This window comes from Microchirus variegatus (assembly GCF_963457635.1).
Source record: "Microchirus variegatus genome assembly, chromosome: 6".
Taxonomy (NCBI): Eukaryota; Metazoa; Chordata; class Actinopteri; order Pleuronectiformes; family Soleidae; genus Microchirus; species Microchirus variegatus.
In genome coordinates this window covers 20,783,039-20,806,497 of record NC_139807.1, presented here as the reverse complement: position 1 = coordinate 20,806,497, position 23,459 = coordinate 20,783,039, and the positions used below count along the sequence as shown (strand labels likewise).

The 23,459-nt window shown below is 41.9% G+C and overlaps 1 protein-coding gene across 2 annotated transcripts in view; it reads right to left on the bottom strand.

Annotated features, from left to right (window-relative positions):
- Positions 1 to 23,459, bottom strand: part of ppp2r2ba (protein phosphatase 2, regulatory subunit B, beta a) — a gene marked incomplete at both ends in the record, with an annotated part of 69,612 nt that overhangs the window by 13,867 nt on the left and 32,286 nt on the right. The window contains one exon of one of the 2 annotated variants that reach the window (XM_083891818.1): positions 10,072 to 10,141. The exons of the other annotated variant lie outside the window; for it this stretch is intronic. Coding sequence (XP_083747944.1) covers positions 10,072 to 10,141 — 70 coding nt within the window. Of the gene's footprint in view, positions 1 to 10,071; positions 10,142 to 23,459 lie in introns of those variants that run through there. 2 annotated transcript variants of the gene reach the window in all.

Below are 23,459 nucleotides of genomic sequence, written 5' to 3'. Positions count from 1 at the left end.
TTCAGTTTATTTCATGTAAGGTTTGATCTTCTTCTTTTTTTTTTTACTTTTTAATTTCAGATAACTTTACTACAGGTTTGAATGTGTCCGCTTGGTGATTTTCATAGTCTAATAAAAGCGACTCAACATTGCTGTTTTCTGGTCAGGCAGCAGCTGCACAAGCCATTTGACATAGCGTTCTATTACAGAGCAAAGGCACAGACCTCCTCTGCCTTTCTGTCTCATCGGCGTGAATGACAGTTAGTTTCCCGTATAGTTAAAATGTAGGTCAAAAAGCACAATACTACGCTGCCTATTGACGTTACTGTACTATGTTTGTGCTGCATTTACATTCACATTGCTTTCGTAAACACACGTGTCAACACACCGTCACGCTCTCTCGATGTTTTACGGGAGGTGTAATGAACAGGGGCGGACGGTGTATAGGGACGATTTGGGCGAAGCCCTACCAACTACGAGGAGAAAGAGATTATTTCCCTCAGCAATTCCAAAGATCCTTAGTACTAATATTGCTTTCAGCTGTCTCTGCCGGCAAAGGTAGCTATTATCAGTGTTTTAGACATATTATCTGTCATTGTCCAATCAGAATCATCAGATTCAAGGCACGTTTTATTGTTCCGCCTCTTCTGGGGCGATTTGACTGACGTGGAGAATCACCCAAAAAACATACCCTCCACTGCATTTTTAATGATGATTTATGTGCATGCACTAACGTGCTTGCGTCATATGTAAATTGAGCAAAGAGAGGAGGGGATATCTTCTCTCCCGATAAGTTGTTCGCCTCTCTGATAGCTGTGCTCTGAGCGAAGCGAAGCTCACTGTTTTAACAATGTGTGGAGGATTGTGCTCGTTTAATCGGTCCCAGCACTAACTGATAAGTACACGTAGTTTGACCACGGTGTCCGCGCTTTCATACGTGTTAGCTGTTTATGGCTCATAGCAGCAAACAGCAGTCATTTGAAGCTACGTTAGTTAGCTTGTTTGCTAACATTGTTGATGTTTGTATCGCCCATCGGACTGTTTTGTGTAAGAAAGTATTCTAAGATGCATTTAGCAACACATCTAAAGATCCAATTCTGCACTTTCCTTTACACTTAATGAATAATTTGACGTGACTATCTTGTCATATGTTTGTTGTATGTATCTGGTAAAGGTGGGGAAAGCTCTTGATCCTTGGTCAGATAATAAATACTTGACTTAATATGCTGCCCCTGTCTTTATGTGGTTGCTGGACACATCTTGTGACCTGTTTAGCTATTTTACATCATACATTAGATTCATGTAAATAATATTTCTTTATCAAGTTGCCATCTAGTGGACACAAGGAGGACTGTTAATCACCTAACAACACATTGATACTGTCTTTCTTTATGCACCTATTGAATGGGTCACGTTAAACATTATCAGAAAAAATTGCCCCCCCCCCCCCCTGAAATTTTCTTCAGGAGCCGCCACTGGATATGAAGGCTCTACAAGAGAGGCTTAAACATTTCTTAAGGCTGGCATTTGATTAAAAACGGCAGCTTTTATTAGAGGGAGACCCACGACTGAGCTTCCGGGACAAGGAAGGGACACAAAATGATACGGGAGTATAAAGTGGTATAAGAAAATGGACAGAGCAACTGTAAACTCTGTAGACTCTGTAAACTGAAGGCCAAGTCAGGAGACTTTTATAACTCTGTCATCGACAACTTTGTGAATGAACAGCGCATGGACTTCATCTTCAAACGAAATAAGCTTGTTAACACGCAATGCACACACACAGTCAAGTTTCTGTTATAATACAGTACTACAATCTTGATATCCTCAGATTGCATGGTGCATTGTCTGCAAACGTATGAAACACTAATTTAGTGTGTGTATGTCTTGGTCTGTGACTGCCTACCCTACCCTAGAGCTTACCGCACGTCACTGGCGGTGTCTCCTGAATGATTTGCACCCGCGTCAGATCAGATTTTAAGTACGAGCACCAGCAGGGTCAAGGAAGAGTGGAATTAGTAGCTGGGTAGGGATTCTTCTCAAAGAACACACACTCTCTCTCTCTCCCTCAAACACACACACACACACACACACACACACACACACACACACACACACACACACACACACACACACACACAGCTTCATCAGCAGACCATAACCAGATGAGGCCCACAAGTCAGCCAGGTCTGACACAGACAGGTCTTCTTGATGCATCAGAGATAACGCACATCCATCACCAGTAATAACACAGAGAAGCCTGTTGGCCTGCTGCTGTCGTGTGTGTGTGTGTGTGTGTGTTAAATGAAACAGGAATGGCACCTCTCTTATCTGTTCCTATTCGCCAATGTGAACTGCAATAACACCCGTCAGCATCCAATATAGAATTGTGCGTCAAACCGACTGGATGGAAACATAGATATGCATTGATTCTGGAATGAAAACCAGAGTGAGGATATTGAATGTATTTATAGATACCCCCAAGCCTGCAACATCTATCACACATAACAGAAGGGGCCACTAAAAGAAATGATTGTGATGATGGGGGGGAATCTGGGGATGCAGGTTTGTTGCACTAAGGTCAACAAAAAGTACAGTGAGTCTCATCAGCACAGAGGAATGCAAACGGCAAAATAGTAACACCCTGGCTAACCTCTAGACAGCACGTAATCCTGTCAGGGGTAAAAAAACACACAACAAAAAACAGAAATAGTCTTGATCCAGTGGCATTGAAGAGTTGTGTGTGTCTATACATGGAAAGACAGTTGTATAAGAGAGTGTGAAGAATGACCCAGGGAGAGGGAGATACGTGAGTGTTGTGTAATAGTGTTGTGTTGGTCAGGAGTGATTTGTTCGAAAGTACGAATCATTTGAGTGAACGAACTGACTGGGATCACTTCATGAACTGATTTGTTCCTTTCTTAGTTCAGTTGAGCTCAGCAGCGATCGTGGTGGCCGGGAGTGGAACTGCCTCGTTCTGTGAATCACTCGTGAAGTCGTTCACCAACGCCGTCACTCACGCGTGAATCTTCGGCAAACGACACCAGCCAATGATCGGGGAGGGAGTGACTAGTAAGAAGAACTGTGTCTGCCGCACTGCTGTGATTCGTTCCCGCTGTCAGTCACTGACTCACTCATGATTCGCGAACTGACACAAAGAGAGCTGGTGAACTGTGGCTGTGGACGTGAATCTCGCGAACGAACTGACACACAGCGAAGTGGAGAACTGTGGCTGAGGACATGAATCTCGTCCGCACTGTCACTCAAACGTACTGCACTCAGGGAGGAGGTGAGTCGCGTAGCAGGGCACTGGTCTCCTGCTAAGCACTGAACGATTCGGTGAACTAATCTTTTGAACTAATCATTTTAATGAACTGATTCAAGTGATTCAGTACACTCAAATGAACTGCCGATCCCATCACTATAGTGTAAGGGCCAATTCCAATTCCTATCTTAACCCTCAATCTTAACCCTCAAGCTCAACCCTTATCTTAACTGGCCCTCAAAACCAAGTGTTAAGGGTTATTTTGTCACTTAGAAATGGGACACCCCTTAAATGCAGATTCATCTTCAGACTGCGGGGGGCAGAATAACGCGAAAGCTGCGTCCAGTCTGTCAACTCCAAAAAAGAAGAAGAAGAACACATTAATGTCACGATTATTTTTTTATTTTTTTATTTCAGTCAAATTATTAGGTTGTCAGTTAGTAATAAGATGATACTCATACAAATACCACAACCACAGACAAATTCAGCTGACAGTTACCACACACCACGGCTTATTGAAGGGTAAACGATAGCAAACGATCGCGTGTCCGCACCTGCCGGCTGTTGGCAAAAGATCGTAAAATAAAAATAAATGTTACGCAACAATGACGTCAGTAATCCATAATATGGACCTAAACTAAGATAATACAATGGTTTTCATAATTTTTATATCTCTATTAACAAAGAAAACACGCAATGCATTCTGGGTAGCCCTTGCTCCCAAGGGTGTTGTCGGAAAATCTCAATATTGAGGGCGATACAGCCCTTAAACTCGCCCCCAAACTTAATTTTTCAGAGAATCAGGACAGCACTTGCACGAGCGGGAGCGCGCATTTTTGAGATTGAGGGCTAAGATTGAGGGTTAAGCAAGGAATTGGAATTCACCCTAAATGTTCGTTGGAGTACTCGGAGAAGAGGATTACACTGAGCTGCCTACGTCAAAGGATCAGACTGGGGGATAATTCCGCTCTGGGACTCTCTTTCACTCGCTGCTGTCGTTCCTTTTAATGATAAACAATATGCATCAGTCAGCATGTCGTTTGTCTTCCAGGAACATTTTATGTAGAAATTGCATCAAAATTGTAATGAAAGCTCATTCCTGTGCTGTATGTAAAGGTCATGGCGTGACCGCACAGAGCAGCCCTCCCAGCGGACTGTGACACCCACACACACCCACACACACACACTCATTCACAAAAAGGACGTTGACAGCCTGAAGGGAATGTGGGGCTGTGGAGCAGGTGCAGTGAGCACCTAGTGACGAGGAGACACTGGGGATTATCTGCGATGCCGCGGACATTAATGTGCTCAAGCAGGGGCGCAAGCTTGAGCACAAAACAAGCATTAAGCCAGAGACAACTTACTGCTTATGCCACGAGTGGTTGGTTGTGGTCCGCCGTCTGGGCACGTCTGTCCAGCAGCAAAAGGGAGACTTACAGAAACGAGAGCTCATTTATTTGGTTCCGACCATAATTGGCCTAGTCCACTGCAATTAGGACCATGGGGAGGAATGAGGTGGGTCTTGATCAAACCCCCTCTGTGTAGTGTCATTCGTACAACTTAGGAAAATAAACTGTATTGTTTATTTGGTAAATCTGCTTAAATGTATATTTAAGAACTGTTTCAGAGTCTGTCCTGTTATATATGGTGCTGGCCACCTCATATATGTTTGCTCATCCAGTCTATGTGGTTAGTCTTGTCTATGTTGCGTGTCAAGCACTGTGACTCTGCGTACTATGTGGCTAGCAGATTGTCAATTTGAATTTTTGTGACATTTAGATTTGTTTTTGTTTTTTGCTGCTATTGCCTTATTTGAGATTTGCCATTGACACCTAATGCTTGTTTTCACCTTTCAAGCCAGAAATTAAATTTTATTTCCATAAATTCACTCTGCCTCTGATGTTTTTGGCCAAACCCACTTCCACTCGACAGCGCCCCCTCGGCTACCTTCACACTGTACACGCAGCTGATAATGGTTTTGTTTCACACCAGCAACAATGGAGATCAAATAAAATTCTGAACCAGCCCAGGTACCTCCTGGTCTGGTATCCAGCCATATGATTAAGGGTTTATTAGGCTTTATTAGCTGCACACAGCAACAGAGAACAACGCAGCTCTCTTCATCTGAAGAGCATGACTCTTTGTAAGATCTGAAGTGAACAAGCTAATTAACCTGGTTTCTCCAGGATCAGCCCCTTGAGATGTGTGTGAATGTGTGTGTACTCTTTTGTGCATGTTGTGTGTGTGCGTGTGCCTTTCTGTATCCGCACTCTCCCCCCACGGGGAGCTGATGGTGGAATGGGCGAGACATGTTACTGCCTCACTCCTCACACTTCATTAACACGTTGGCGTGGCACACATCGGACTACAGACACAACACGGGACAGGTTGAAACAGAAGGAGAGGACAGGTGGTGCGAAAGGGAGTGAAACAAGTAACCGAGCCTTGCACGCACTGAGCTGCATGCCAAGAGGATTTGTTTCATATGCTTCTTATTTGGTATTCTCTCAGAAATTGAAGATGTGGAAGGGGGGGATGGTGAAGTGGGGGCACAGAGAATTATAATCCACCACCAAAACAAAAACTCTCTCCCTCTCTGTGTCTGTCTGCATGTGCTGCTTTGGTGCAAATCCTTTCATCTTCCTTGTTTTCAAGACTGGCATGAATCAAAGATGAGCTGCTGTTAGAAAAAAACAACACCAAAAAAATGTGCTCTCAATGACCTTATCAACCAAACACAAAGCACTTCAAGTGACGCCGCTTCCTCGACACGCAGGACACAGGAATTAGCTATCAAAACGTACAAATGTATCCCATTATAAAAGTCCAGAAAGGTCAAACTCTGTTCAGCCTGCAGTGCTCTGAATGACTCACACGCAACACATCTATCACAGCCGCACCTCAAATCCACTCACCATAAAGCTATTTTGTGGGTTGAGACATAGGATATTTCCTTTACAACAGTCCTACAGTAGCAACACCACGGCTATTCTCAATACATTCTCATTAAATTTAATGGAACTGCAGACTTAATAAGGAGCTAATCAAGAGATGAAAGCAGCTGCTGAATAAGGAGTGCGACTCTCCCGAACTTCACAGCTTCCCATTAAGCCCCTGCCACCGTGCCCCCCCCCCCCCAATACACACAGTACACAGACATTATCTTATTCGTGCTATAGCAGCGAGGTGGGGCTCTGCGATTTGAGTGTTCCATATAGTGAATAATGGATGGGACCTGGGGGTATGGTGGGATAAGTCTTTTTTTATGCCGGGGTCTTAAAGTGTGGCCCCAGGCCGTTTGCCTTGGCACAAGCATCCAGGCTCGCTCCTGCTCTCATCAGCATCTGCAGCAGCAATAAAGGCTGTAGGATCTCTGTTATGGGTCTGTATAAGTATTCAGCGAGGCTACAGGGGTCACAACACACTCAGGCTTGTATCGTATCAGACCGACATACAGTATACAAGCAGCAAAGGCAAGCGAGTGAGACAGAGGGGGGTATGGGAAAGAGGGAGGAAGGGATTACATGTCCTACCAATAGATCTTTAGGTCATTGTTCCGGTAGCTAAATTGTAAAGGACCAGAAATCAATACTAAAGCAGACGTTAGGTTAGGTCCTGCTACACAGCGAGGAAGCCATTTACATTTTTACATCCACTGTGGAGTTAGTGTACCAACACTTGACAGATTCATCCATTACTGAAAACACATTCAAGGTGGAAATTATGAAAATTAACCGACACCCATGTTGTAGGAGTGTAACGGTACATTGATTCAACACACACTTATACACAACTGCATACACACAGAGAGAGAGAGAGAGAGAGCGCCCAGGACCATCCATTCTGTCACCATTAGCAGTGTGTCATGTGAAGGAAGATGGTGAATACAAATTACAGTGTAATGCAATTTTCTTTCCTCTATAGACCATAGACTGTGTAAAATAATGGATGTAGTCACCCATTTTGAAAAAGTAAAGCCCAGGACAAAAGTAGCAGTAAGCCACCAGGGGGCGACTTCACTGATCCCAAAATTAACTAATTTCAATGGAATTCTATGGTAAAATAACCTATTTCTCACTTGATTCGTACAAGTTAATCTTAATCGCTAGTTTCAGGTTTTCCTCAACTGAACATGATGTCAATTTTGTAAAATGTCCTCATTTAGAGGACAATAGACAAAAGAGCATGGTACATATGAGTGACGGCTGGTATCGTCCATCAGGAGCCTTGTTGCAAAACTGCCATGGTGCCAGAGTCAAACTGCAACTCTCGAGGCTTCAAAGTGGGATTTTGTTTTGCAACTAGGGGATTTCGTCCATTTTTATATACAGTCTATTATCTAGACACCATTTCAGGGAACTTCAATGTTGAGACGTGGAAATTTGATACTCAACCATAAATGACCAGAGTCACTGTAACCACCCACAGATCCAGCGAGGCGTGGGATTGGTGCAAGGCAAAGGTCAGCAAGAGTGACATCATTAAAATGTGACATCATGAAAGTGTCCTGCTGCTGTGGCACAGCCCGAGGGAAAACCCTTACCAGCTCGTCGACACTCATCAGGGACCTTTGTATATGCATGTGAGTGCATACACACGCATGTGTGCGTGCAAGTGTGTGTGTAATGGACGATTCCTGATGGAACATGTGCACTTTGCTGAATTTATGAGGAGAGCAATGGACCCAGACACCGGCTCGTATGATCTTTGGCTGAAAACTGACTTCATACCATTTATGTGACACGATGTGAGGGAGTGAATGGACGCACACATACACCCATTCATGATATATGAGGTGTGACGATCAGCCATAAATTAGAGCTATAAAAAATAACAAAAGTTGACTCTCATTGTTTGAAGAGCACAGATGGGCCACTGACTAGTCCTTTCTTTAAGGGGACACATTTTACAACCGGTACAACTCTAATCCACTTGATCTTGATCAAAGGAATGAGACAGAGACAGAGAAACGAGAAAGCTGGAAGAAGCTCGCCTCCTGTTTTTCTTTTCACCACACACATCACACAAAGATATCCATCACACCCACTCCCACCCCCACTTCCCTTCCTCCTGCTATGAACCACTGCCTGTGTGTTTAGCGATGACAGGGAATCATCTATAAGTGCCCGAGAGCTGCACAAATGATGATGCTCTCCTGCGTTTGAATAAAAACCGAAACATTGAAGAATGCAGCGGGAGAATGTGTCAGATGGAGAATGAGTTCTGACTTTGAGTCTCCTCCAACCTGCACTGGCGTCAGTAACCTGAGCTAATGGTAAATCCAAGAAGGCACTGAGGCCTGACCCACCCTGCGGCCACACACACCCTCCAACAACCTCTATTCTACACTCATTTTCTTTCCTGTAGACAATGTCAGGGTTGATTGAGCAACCTATAATTGATTTCTTCGGTTATTTTCATAATCCAAATTTCTATTTTGTCCCATTGTTTCTTTTTTTTTTTAAATGATGTGGGTGGCAGAAATGCTGAGAGATAAATTGATGGCTTTCCCAGTGCTGTAGCAACTATTAATAAAACAGTCCAGTTTGCTCAACATTTAATGACTGATTAATTAGTCAATGTGCAAAAAACTGTCTTGTACAATTTAGGCCTTTTTCTAACGAATATGTCATCCAGATCTTTTTAAATATGAGAATTTGCTTTACCACGTATGATGGTGAAGTAAAAATGCTTACATTTTGGCTGAGTACAACAGGCAGTATGGATACAATCACAGTTATGGCGACGGTTGAAATGAAAACAGATGTTTGACTCATTTAATTGACGGAAAAATTATCTGACGTGTTTAGAGAATGTGTTGCAAATGAATCAATAATGATTGTGATCATAAATCACAGCCCTTAACGAAATACATTACACATCAGGAGCGGCTAATGATGTTGACGTTATGCTTTGTCTGTGTAATGAAAAGCTCTCGGTCTGCAGTGCTTTTATTGTTTTATAATAACGGCACTTAACGTCCATGTGAACAATCTGCATAATGTGTACAATCTGCATGGCACTGTGGTAGTGATGACATCAGAAGTAACTTTTACCTGTAAATCAGTGTTTAATGTTGTTTCTGTGAGATAAGCAACTTGCAGGGGACAGATGGTGCTGATTGGAGAAGCATAAGGGAACTATTAAGCGGATGTTTAAGAAGCTGGTGTGTGGTCAATGAGGAGACACTCGCTCGTGTGCAGGGGCAGCATTTATGGTTCTGCAACATCTACAGCTATTGTTCAGTGCATGGAGATGTTGGGGGTGTTGAAAGTGTGTGCGTGTGCGTGTGCGTGTGTGTGCGTGTGTATGTGTGTGTGTGTTGTGTGAGGGAGAGATCCATATTTCAATGTGCTGCCTCCTTGAATTAGGCCGCCGTCCCTGTCTCTGCCTCTGTCTCCTTCTTTCAACAAGTGAATACAGAATGAGGAAAATACATTCTATTCATGATTTATTGATCACTTTCTAACTGCATTATATAAGCAGCTTTATTCCCTTGTCCATACAGATTTAATCCGAGTCAGTGTGGTCATTAAAAATATAGCAGGTTAATGGCTACACCACCTCATCACTCCCTGCTATTGACACACCAGCCTCCATCTGAATGTGACATGATGTCCCTTATTTCGTTAACATGATTAAATAAGCCTACACTGTGATTACATTCGTTTTAAATTGCCTTAATAAAAGCCTAACAAGACATTTAGGTATTGTGATATTTGCCTATTAGTTGCTCTGAATCATTCATGATATCATGCAGTCACTTCCATACACTGTCATCCCTCCATAGCAACAGTCTCAGGTTAACATCGCCGCTTTTTAAATACCTTCGGTTGCATAGTTGTGGTCGCGAAGGAAGCTGTTGTTAATTTTCCGGGTGTCACTTTCCTCCTCCATTGATAAATCGGCAGCTTTGGGATCCTGAAAGCGGCTGACCTGCTCCCATCATACCCGGTACCGTCAGCAGGCGGACTGTGGGAGCAGCAGGGGGGCTGTCATGGTTCCAGGTAACCAGTGTAATAGACACGATCGCGATCAAATACCTCGTGATTCAGCCAAAAAAAAAGCGTCCGCGAGGCAGAAACTGCGCCGATTCCAACGGTGGATTTAAAGAGCGTTACGTCCTCAGTGTGAGTTGATTCATCGTTTATTCTCCACTTAAAGAAATATCAAATCATGTCCCCCTATGTGTGAGTGAATCCGCAGCAGCGCACTTCCTAAGTGTCTGATGGAGGATTAGGTATAGTTTCGACAGACTCTCTCTCTCTCTCTCTCTCTCTCTCTCTCTCTCTCTCTCTCTCTCTCTCTCTCTCCCTGAGCCAGCGGGGCGGGCGGGATAATGCGTCAACTCCGATTGACGATCACTTCAGTATTTCCATGTCAGACTCTCAGAAGTTGCATATTGTTCTTTTATTCTGTCTCAACATCCAACAAAGTCTCCCCCCCTCGCTCTCTCTGTCCCTGTGTCTCTCTCTGCGGCTCTGGTCCACGGGCTCAGCTCAGCTGACTCACTGCGCCATCCTGTGCTGTAGTTGCCCACTCATGTGCTGCTGCTCTGCTGCTGCTGCTCTGCTGAGCAGAGGTCGGCCCCTCCCATGCTGTGTGGCTGCTGCCTCTTGAAAACTGCAAATGTGAGGCTCAGCTATACCATCATCAACACACAGAGAGCGAGTCCTGGCACCAGAGCGAAGTGACTGAAGGTCCTTTCTAAAAAAAAAAATTGATGGGGGGAACTTTTTTTCATTCATTCATTCATTCATTGTCTACTGCTTAAAGTAGAACTATGCAGGATTCATTTAACAGCTTCAGAGTCATTGTGATGGTTAAATTAGGAGCTGTCTCCACTCCCACTGTACAGCCTTGCAAGATCATGGCTATGGCGCAAACCCAGAGTGCTCAGAACAAGACGTCTCACAAAGTCACAAGAATTGCTTGACGTTCAATTTCTTCAGAAGCAGAGAAAACCATTGTTTTGAGGAAGTGAGGAAGAGGAAATGATTGTCTGACCAAGCAAGGGGCCACACACACAGGTAAACATCGGACTGGCTTTTTGTGAAAAGTGAGAGGCACAGAACATGTATGCTGACCGTTGGCATGGCCATGGCTCCATGGATTGTGTTCACCAGCTCCATTGATATTGAATGGGCAATGGATGGATGGGTGTTTAAGGTGGTGTCATGTACTCCCAAACTGTACGGGGCATTACCAGCGACCAGACTTGCAAAGTTCCATTTCTAATCCAAATTGCGGAGATGGGCAGAGACTTTTGTCACGGGCAGGAGAGCTTACAATGATGGATGTAACGGCGCAAATGATAGGGGCAGTATATCAGCCAATTGTCCAACCAGTCAGGAAAATGACTAACTATATCTTTACAGCCATTTGATAATGTCGTATAGTTTCGAAAGAGCATCTTTGTGAGATGGTGCAGAATTACATCCATCTACTGTATATGATGGATGACGACTTACATTCAGTGGATTTAGATTCCACGACCACAAAATCCACTCTATTTTGGATCACGCACAATCAAATAACCTCTTCTATGGTCACCATGTTTGTTGATGCCTACAACTTGGCACTGCCCCCTAGAGGAAGTATTGCATGTTGTCAAAAATGGAGTATAAACAGGCCTCCACATGAGGATAAAGGCTCAGCGGGATGCTGGAGCCAATCCCAGCTGACCCTTCACTCTCACATTAACACCTACTGTAAGTTGACGTGGACTTTGGAAGGAAACAGTGCGGAAACACAGAAGGAAACACAATGTGCACATGGGGAGAACATGCTAACTCCATACACAAAGGCCTTCGGTCGGACCAAGTCACAAACCTGGGTATTTTTGCTGTAACCACTACTTTTTTTATTTTCATCAAACAAAATGAATTCACTTGACCATTCACACATACAAACAACATTACATGTCTATTTGAAAGACACATTAATAGAGGAATAGACGACCAGCAAACTAACATAAATGTAGCACATTTCAAAATATTGTTTTATAGGCTATTTGTGAATGACTTTCAGGCAAAATCAGCAGGAGGGAGGCACATTCAATAGAAACAACTGTTTGTGTTTCTCCATTTCTCCTCCACTCTTGCTCTGTTTCCATCATGGTGTGGTTGGTTTGGTACAGTATGGTATGGTTTGGAATGGTACAACCCTGGTTCAGGCTTGTGTTTTGATTGATAACAGTACCTTTACTTGGTAGGCGGGGTGTGGGCTGTGTCTGATGGCCGCCTCAGCGAGATACATAGCATATTATTGTAGTAATGAATGAGAAGCGTTAAATCAGATCTGTAAAAAAAGATCTGACTTGAATCAGATTTGAACAATGAAGCTCTTAGTCTGAACATAGTCACATGTACAGTATGAGTGGAGAGCTGAGCCACGTTATGTCCGCTCATGACACCAGACTAGGTTCACAAAGGTGACCACTAACCTGTGCATGAAGCATGTAAAGACAGCTGCCTCATGTCTCTTAAGCCTGGCAGATCCTGCACATGCACCCCCACCCCTTCCTTCACTCTGTATAGGCATGTACAGTTAGGTCCATAAATATTGGGACACTGACACAATTCTCATTATTTTGGCTCTATACACCACGACAATGGATTTGTAATGAAACAAACAAGATGTGCTCTAATGGCACACTTTCAGCTTTAATTTGAGGGTATTTATATCCAAATCAGGTGAACGGTGTAGGAATTACAATACTTTGCCTCCCACTTTTTAGGGGACCAAAAGTAATGGGACAATTGTCTGAGAAGCTATTTAATGGACAGGTGTGGGCTATTCCCTGCTTCATCTTCAATTTTCCCTGCTTCATCTGCTTCATATTCAATTAAGCAGGTAAAAGTTCTGGAGTTGATTCCAGGAGTGACATTTGCATTTGGAATCTGTTAATGTTAACTCTCAATATGATCCAAGGAGCTGTCACTGTCCACAGTGAAGCAAGCCATCATTAGGCTGAAAAATCAAAACAAACCCATCAGAGAAATAGCAAAAACATTAAGTGTGGCCAAATCAACTGTTTGGAACATTGGAACAGAAAACCACTGTGGTGGACGACAGAAGAATTCTTTCCCTGGTGAAGAAAAACCCCTTCACAACAGTTTTGAACGATCAAAAACACTCTCCAAAAGGTCGGTGTATGTGTCAAAGTCAACAATCAAAAGAAGACTTCACCAGAGTGAATACAGAGGGTTCACCACAAGATGTAAACCATTGATGAGCCTCAAAAACAGGAAGACAAGATTAGAATTTGCCAAACACCTAACAAAGCTGTTATAATTCTGGAAGAACATCCTCTGGACAGATGAGACCAATATCAACTTGTACCACAGTGATGGGAAGAGAAGGAACTGCTCATGATGCAAAACATACCACCTCATCAGTGAAGCATGGTGGTGGTTGTGTCATGGAGTGGCCATGTATGTCAATGCAACTTTCCTTGTATTTATTGATGATGTAACTACTGACAAAAGCAGCAGGATGAATTCTGAAGTGTTTCCAGCAATATTATCTGCTCATATTCAGCCAAATGCTTCAGAACTCATTGGATGGCGCTTCACAGTGCAGACAGACAATGACCCAAAGCAAAAGCAACCAAATATTTTTTTTAAGGCAAATAAGTGGAATGTTATGCAATGGCCAAGTCAACTAGGCCTGGCAAACTCGATTCTTTTTAAGGATTCGGGTTATTCTGAGATCACTTGAGTCAGTATCGCTAAATCGCCAAGAAAACTCAGTCCTAGCCCATTGTTTCTAACCACTAACATAGTAGAAAGCGTGGACTCACTATTTCAGATCTGGTATTTTTGAATCTGCAATGTTACTGGCTTTATTATGACAGCAGAGTTTTCTTCAGTGTTTCCCTTTGATGAAAGTGGAATAAATAAATGATGATGGACCCAGACTTTGGCTACCAGTGTAGCAACAAGCATTTATTTTAAAGTAGCACACATGAAAAAAGAAACACACAACATTTAGCCACGCATAGGCAGTGACATAATAATAGATTAAAAAAAGGAAAAATGTTCTAATAAATGACAGTGACCAAGAATGAAAAAAAATGCAAAATGTGCAAACCAATTTAAGATAGACCAAGCATACAACAATCACTAATACAAAAAAGCAACAAAAAATGCAAAATGTGCAAATTACTAGAACATTAATACAACAACAATAAAATATAACAACATATATATAACATATATTAGATACAAAAACAAAAATCAAATGGAACAAGCATGCAAAGGGCTACAGCAGCCCGAACGAACAAAACAGTCAGAGCAGTTAAGTGTTCCACGTTTCTGAAGCAAAGGTTTACTACGAAATGAATAACACCATCCTGTCTGGTATGTGAAGGCCTTTGTAGTTCCCTACAAGCAGCAGTCTCACCATTACATGAAACTTGTATTACATATTGGAACCTTTAGAGGAATCGATTAATCTGTCTATTATTGTCTCAATTATTCCAGTACTTGTTTGGTCCATACAGTGTTTGATCAGTGTTTCCCCGACCTGGAAATGATGATGTTCACAAATGTCTTGTTTTGTCCACAAACCAAAATGATTCAGTTTTAACACTCAAACTACCGGGAATTACGTACCTACGAGAACATGTGTCAAACTCAAGGCCCCGGGGCCCATATGTGGCCCGCCAGGTCATTTTATGTGGCCCACGAGTGATTAATTGGTCTTAAGAATCTGTGTTATCGTAGGTCATTAAAGCGTGCGTTGACCATAAACTACATTTCCCACAATGCATGGTGATTGCGTTACCCGCAAAGTGACGGCACCATAATAATAATGGTGATAGTAAATATGAGGAAATAAAAAAGACGTCAGACGATCCCACGGACTGCTCAATCCCTGAAGCTGCATCTCTGTCAGACTCAGCCTCATTCATGATCTGAAGTAGAGCTAATGCCTCTTGGACATTCATTTTTCATCTTGATGACATCTTCAGTTGTATTATTTATGCTAGTTTACGACCAAGTAAGTAAGGAGTCAGTATCCAAAAATAGACATGTTACATGATTTATAGCACATACCGTCAAATTGATGGCAATGGTAGTTAAAGGTAGATATGACCAGAACTTTTTTGTAGGACAACAGGATTGTTGATAAGCGGCCAAAAATGTTATATTCACCTGTCTTTGTTCTGACAGACAGCTCTTAAACTGTAGCTGATTGTGAAACCTGAGATGGCTTTGTCTTACAAGATTGTCTGTGGTAACTTCGGAAATTAAAATGTACGAATGAGTGAGGGAAAAACAATTAAAGTTTGTTCCAGTTCCTAACTTCTGTTGGGTTTCTGAATATGTTTACATAATCTTACACCACCTGCCACCCCTCCACTACCTGCTGAAATAAGAATTTATCAAAGTATTGAATGACCAGGGTTTATTGGTATTTTCAGCCATCTTGTTTTAGGAGTTTCAGCCTTGCCTGCTCTTGGGGAATGTCGAGAGAGGCATGTGCAGTTGATAGGTTAAATCAAACCACAGTCTAAAGAACAGAATTGGATGCTGAGAGTAAGGGTGAATTCCAATTCCTTGCTTAACCCTCAATCTTAACCCTCAATCTCAAAAATGCACACTCCTGCAAGTGTAAGTGCTGTCCATGAGTCGCGAGTCTCTAGCATCATTAACCCGGATCAGTTGAGTCCTACTACAATTTAATTTAAAATGATAAACAGCGCCACAAACAAACATCTTGCAACATTAGCTACTAGTCCTAGCCATCTTAGCTGCCAAAAGTTGTATAACTTACAATTTCGGAGGCAACCACAACTCCACAAGTCAACTCAAGTCCGAGATAGGAACTTCCTGCAGAGCCAGAAGCAGAGCTCTTGAGTCAGTCGAGTCGCCGTGAGTCAGCCGGCTATGTTGTCATGAGTGGATCTGTAGCCGAATCAGCCGGCGTCGTCATGAGTGGCTCTGTAGCGCGAGTGTGTCTCTCCGAGATAGCAACTACCTGCAGAGCCGGAAACAGAGCTGAGTCAGTCTAGTCGCGACTCGCGCGAGCCAGCTACGTTGTCATGAGTGCTACAAAAGTGAGCCAGTTGGCATTTTTAAATGCCAACATGTAATAATAATAATGAAGCACTACTTGTAATGTAAATAGCTAGTTTAGTTTCTTTCATAGCATTTATTATTTGCACATTTGTGACCCGCCACGGACAAAGGGGACGCAAGTCGGCCCAGCGCAAAACTAGTAAAACATGAAAAAACATTATTTTTTTCAAAATGAGGGATTTTCGTTTTTTTTCAAAATTGTTCAACTTGATGTTTGTAAGAAGCCACTACATGCTTCAAAGTATTGTGGGTCTTAAAACCATAAACTTTGTATTTGGGTTAGGGTTAAGGTTGTTTGATCGCTGTGAATCATTCCTAGTTTGTGTGTGGCGATCTCACATTCAAGAGCTTTTGTTGTTTTTTCAGTCAATCAACTGACGGTCACGGAGAATACACATGGCTACTTAATATGCACACAGAGAAAGAGAGAGGGAGGGTGAGAGAGTGTGTGGAACTTTCAAGCAGTTATTGAGCGTGTGCAGTGCGAAATCAAAGCGTGATTGTCATCAAATCAGTCGTCATCAAAGCTTTGTTGACCAAAGGACGGCAAGGAGAACCGGACAATAATTAAACTGTGGCTGAACTTCTTAACAAAGACAGAGACAGCACTTCTGCTGAGTGGACTTGTTAGCATTTTAAGCTAGCGATCTTTATGCTAACGTGCTAGCAGACTTCATCATCACAAAAACAACAAACAGATGATTATTCAGCGACTGAAAGAGAGCCGGACAGACACAGTAGATGTCTGAGATGATGACGTGACGCCAGCACAGCTCTATCACCTTATGGTGAGTTTTCATTAACGTCATTAATCTACGCAATGTTAGTGTTCAGTCACATACAGGGACGTTTTTCTTGCTATTGTTATTCACAGCTCCAGCACAAACATGTGCTGATGTGCTTGAATCATGTGTGTATGACACAGCTTTGTGCATGAAGTATTGACTGTGATGCTAATGATTTAGCAACATGTTGAGAGTGAGCACATCATCAGCTCATTCAGTAACAGACCGATCCATCCACACTACACCACAGAGCCACTTCAATGTATTAGTGTCTGCGGCGGCAAGGCAGTTTGATTTAATATTAGAAATATGTGTCTATCTTTGATCCTTCTCTCTTAAGTATATATAGTAGGGCTGTAACAATACACAAACTCACGATTCGATTTGTATCACGATTTTTGACCCACGATTCGATACATTCCACGATTTTTTTTAATTTAAAAAACATTTTATTTAAACAACATTTACTTATATAACAACTTAATTGTAACATTTTTTAACATTTAACATTTAATAACAAATAGCAGCAAAAGTAAGACAACATTTCAGCTTGTATCTCTTGAAAGTCAGTTGTTGTTTTGCTCTTATTTTGGAGCTGGATCCGTGAATCTTGTTCGTAGAGTGATATAAATAGTACCGTTAGAATCTGTGGATTCTCCGATGTTTAAAAAATCACGCTGGCGTTCCGGTGCCGCTTTTCAATGTGTGCGCTGAAACGGGTTTTCTCCGCTCCTGCGGGTTTGATCCATGTGTGTTTTAACTGTGTTTGGTGAACATAAGAATGGTTATTATGAGCTTTTAGCTGTCTGTGTTTGTTAAAGTTAGACATGGTTTTATGACGCTTTTGTCGCTGCGTCTGACGCTGCCCCCGGTACTGGGGACATCAGTAAAGAAGAGATTAACGCGATTAAAAAACATAACGCGTTAATGATGACTGTAATTAATTAATCACAATTAACGCGATCATTTGACACCCCTAATAAAAATACGTTTGGTAGCACTAACAGCTCATATCATGTGGCTGACTGGAAAAATATCTGGGAGTTAGAAAGGGCGTTTTGCGATTCTGTTTTCTCACGCCACGACAAGGTTCGTGGCTCTGAGTATCGCGATTTCGATTTCGATACGCATATCGTTACAGCCCTAATATATAGTATATTTTGTTTTCATGAAACAACAAATGCAGGTGATGGAAAGTTTATATGATTTACAGAAAGTCTGCAATCAGCAGATTCTGGAGAACAATGTCCAGGAATAAGTGACAAAGTTGAAGTTGTGCTGGGGAAAACTATCAAATCTGACTGAACTGGAGATGTTTTGTAGAGAAGAATGGTCCAAAATACCTTCCTCCAGAATCCAGACTCTAATTGGAAGCTATAGGAAGCGTTTAGAGGCTGTTATTTCTGCAAAAGGAGGATGCACAAATGTTTTCTTTTGTGGTGCCTAAACTTATGCACATGCCACATAATTTTGTTTAAATAATTTTTAATTCCAAACTTTTGCATACCACTGTATGACTACACAAGTGTAAGACGAGAAATGATAACAGAATAAGCCAGGTTAGGTTATTTCATTTCAAATCTTAAGAGGATATTATGTCCAGTTTGTTATGTATTGTATATATTGTTCTGTGTAGCAGTGTAGCTCACAACAATAGTATATGTGCTCATACAGAGCAGGGTGTGGTTTCACTGACAGATTAGACCAAGAGGGGGTTGTTCTATGTAAATGTGATGATTCTGTCTCTTGGCTCTCAGAAGGTGTAAATCTTTGAGGCTAAAATTCTCCCTAAAGCAGTTTGAGTAGTGCCTACATTCAAATGGCCATATCTTCTTCAAATATTAGCCGATTTGCATGTCTTGGACATTGTTGGAAAGCTTAGAAATCACACTTTCAGAATCTGTAAATAACTCAGAGGCCGTTTCTTAATATACATACTTGTGCGTACTTGTCCGTACTTGCGTACTCCCGTACTTGTGAAAACGTCATCAGCCTCAGTCCAAGTTCGGTTCCAATTCTCAAGAACGCGAGCAGTGAGTACGGTTCTCATACCCGGAAGTGTTCTCGTTCCGCCCATTTTACCAAGTATGCATCGGGTGGTGACTTGAGCGTACTTGGGTAAGCCATATATCCCAGAATGCATTTCGGCGGAACATAGCAGGATAAAATACAAATATAAACCTGAAATAAATATATTTCTGTGTCCCGGAACGCAGTTTTGAAATCATTTGAGGCGAGAAATTAGTTATTTAGAATCCAAACGTGGTTTGTGTAATAAGATATGACATATTTATAGTTTGACAGCAGCACTGTCGGAGGTGATCAGCTCCGCCTCTGTGGACGCTCGGTGCTCACAGTGCCCGGCACAGAGCAGCGTTACCTCGGCCTGTCCTGATGAAATGATCCGCTGGCTCAGACGGCTCCGTCATTACATAGTTGGTGTGATCGATAGATTTGTTGTTGACATGTTGTTTTGTTTTTAATGCAAACGTTTTGACCTAACACTGAACTGTTTGTTTAATATTAATGTTTCATTTTTTGTAACTTTGAATTTTAGATTTATATTAAAGTCGCACTGTCATTGTATATGTATTTATATATAATGGACACATTTTATAGTGTATAAAATATTTAAAATGTGAAAATAATAACAATATATGTATTTATTAAAAGTATTTTATATGTTCATTCATCAACACTGTAGGTGGCGGTAATGAGGCTTAAGTGCTTCGGGTCACCCGCCATTCAAAGAGTAGAACAAGGAAGTACGCTGCTGTTCCAATTGAAGAATCGTGCTTGTGTACTCCCGTACTTGGCAAGTATGTACTTCAGTCGTACTTCTCAAGTATGTACTTTCCAAGTAAGCAAGTACATACTGGCATACTTGGGTATTGAGAAGCGGCCAGAATGTCCCTCGGTAGACTATTGACCGGTTTTGCCATAGCTGGACACAAATATGACGGTCTCCATAAAGTAAGACCCTTGCCTTAAATGCTTATTCTACAAAAAACCAGATTCTTTTTAAAGCAGTTGTACACTTACTCATACATATAGGTAATATTCAATATCTACCATGTATTTGGTTAATTGACCTTTAACCAAATACATGCCAATTTACTGTGCAGCTGCCTTGTGTTCATAGTATTTGAAACTAGTGTTTTCTTGTCAACATGGTTGTCCAGTTGCATGTATGATGGCGCTAACTGACCGTAAAATTTAAATCCCTGTGTGACTAACCAGTGAAATAAAGGTTAAATAAGGTTCACATCAGGAGAGAAAGGAAACAGAGGGAGGGGCTTACGGGGTGAAGGAGATGATGGAAAAGAAGATGAGGAGGAAAAAAAACCCACCCCAGACACTGATTAATGAGATTAGTAGTGCCACCGTCTGCATCGCTTTCTGGGAAGATCTAATTTCCATGCTGATTCTAATAACACCTCACAACTCAAATCATAATCTCTGGTGTGTGTGTGTGTGTGTGTGCGTGTGTGCGTGCGTGCGTGCGTGCGTGCGTGCGTGCGTGCGTGCGTGTGTGTGTGTGCATTCCTGCTCTAATCAGCTCACTTTACCCTAAATCTCTGTGGTTCCACAAAGGGACTGTGCATCTCCCCCGTGCTAGTCCCAACACACATCAGCAGCATCAGCAATAATGAGATTGTGGAACCCTCTCTCCTAAACACATTACAGCTCTCTAATCCTCGGGACCATTTGCACATCCAATCCTCTGCTCCTGCACTAATGGGAATCAGGCTGTGAGAGGCATCCTGCTCGTAGAAAAAAACACACATAACCTTCCTACACATGCTATTTTACACCCCATCACCCTCCAACCGGCACCTCCATTGGAATACATTACAGGGCATTATCCATGAAGGGGGATAATGAAGGCTGCTGGAGCGTCAGTGAGGGCCTGTGATTCGCATACTTCCATATTTACAGTCCTCTACTCTCCTAATAAAATCTGCAGAGAAACTCTGCCATCCTTGACCCCCGCAGATCTGACGGAGTGGTCAGTGGTGTTTCCCCATCTCTATCAATATTGAAACAGGCACTGTGAGGACAAAAGAGGCACACATAACTCCTCTCTCCCCCCTCAGCTGTAATTTAGACTTCAGCTAAGTTACAGCTGAGCAGTGAGACTGAATGAAATTGAAATGGAATCAGTGAAATAATGGATTTTGAAGAATGAAGCGGCATGGATGAGAGGTTCAGGTTTGTTGGCTTTTGTTGAGGTGAGCGGGAGAATTGTGAGGCAGACAGATGAATAACAGGAGTGACAGTTAAAGGCGCAGACATATTTGACTGTGTAATGAAGGAATATGAAGAGGGAGCCTCTCTATGACAGAGCCTGTGCATATATGCCAATCTCCTTGCTATTTTAATGTAATGCTAGTTAATGTCTTGGTGGGTCAAACATTTTTTAGCCTGATATTTCAAATGTATTTCTACAGTTTAATGTAGGCATAATTTCTTTACATTTTAGGCTCTGTAGATTTATTTATCTACATTTTATTGATTCATTTTATCAATTGTATATATTCTTTATGAACAATCCAGTTGTCTGGGACATTGAAGCAGTCCTTACATTGTATGAGTAATAGTGTTTCTGTTACAGATAAAGCTCTAGCAGTTCAAAATAATGTGATCATGTGATAATCTCAGTAGGAAACCTCCCTTAAGGAGGCCCAACCTCACTTTAACCTGTGTGAAGTTATCGTTCTGCAAGTTGGAAAATTAAGATTATTTACAGTGTAATGCATCTTTTTTTACTTAATGTATATGTTTTTTTCAGTTATTTACCTTATTTTATGGTTCTATATATGTATATTGTTTTATAATTTCTTTACAGTGTATTTTATTTAGTAGGTTTATATAGTTTTTAAAGTTATTTACAGTATTTTATTGTTTTTTACATTTATGTTTTCACATACTTTTTAATTACAAGGTTATTTCATTCATTTAGGAAAAAATAATATGAACTCATACATTTTTCGTTGGTGTCAGATTATTTATAACATAATGGTGGAAGGGCCCCCTGGGAATTTTTGCTTAGGGCCCCTACAGACTCTAGAATCGCCTCTGGTTGCAGGAGAGCTTGCAATGATGAAACTGAGCAACACCACCCCAAATCATGGGGGGCAGTATAGAGTCAATAGTTCAATCAGTCACAAGTCATATTTGTGACAACTTACATTCAGTCATTTCTGACTATTTCTGGTCAAGCACAATAAAAAAAAAACCTGTTCAATTGTCGCCATGTTTGTCGATGTCTTGGCACTTATTACTTATTACTATTGCGTAACATCTATATCCACACAAAGGACACATGAAGGTATGTAGGGTAGATAACATTTTGGAAGGAAGGACATAAAACAGACGTAAATGGAATATAAATGGCGGTACTGAAATAAAAAAGAAAATGGTTGACAGAATTGCTCCAAAACGTCCTATACCAGGCTCACTGAACCTTCCCTCCTCCATACTTCCAGCAACTAGTATTCGTCTGTTCCGTTACTTCTCCCCTTCATTACCCCCCATCTCCCACTGCTGGGTGACAGTCCAGTGACAATGCATCTATACGATCCAGCTTCTGCATGTCAGGATTTCAGGAAATGCTCGGGGGAGGCGCCAGAATTGGAGAGCGTAGGCCTGAGTAGCACCAGACATAGGGACACGATCACATGGCAATGCTGTTTTAGTCATGCCCAATTGCTTTCCTTGATGTGTGGTAATTGCTTGACCTAGGGATGCTGGTGTGGGGCCACAGGCGGCGGAGATGCTGTCTGCATACCAAACAACATAGGCGACCTAGGCATTTGCTCATCACACACACAGTACAGATATTCCACTACACAGTACATGCACAGCACAGTTGTATGTTTGTATTCACTGCAATCCACTTATATCTGCAGGAGAGAAGTCAATACTATATATTGACCACTGGATAATGTTAGGTTTAAATAGGATAGATATTGATCACTTCATCCTTAATCCAGCAGATGAGTGGTTTTGGCAGATCAATCCTAATCCTTTTTATTTCAATATTTCATAGTATCTTTAAAATAAACTGAGTTAACATAGTATGCTTTATAAAATAAAATATAAAATAAATGATGGTACAAAGTGGAGCAACTACTCATACATTCTTTTGAGGGCGCTGTAGCTGCTTTATCACTGGTCAAGAGACAAGGTTCACCCCAGCCTGTCACTTATAAGTGGACAAAACATACACCCTCCAATTGGAGGAAGCAACTTCTGAGGCCCAAAAACTTACGTAAAACTTCAAATTAGTTCCTAATCCTTGGGTGTGGCCATGGCTGAGGTGGGCACGGCTCTACCACT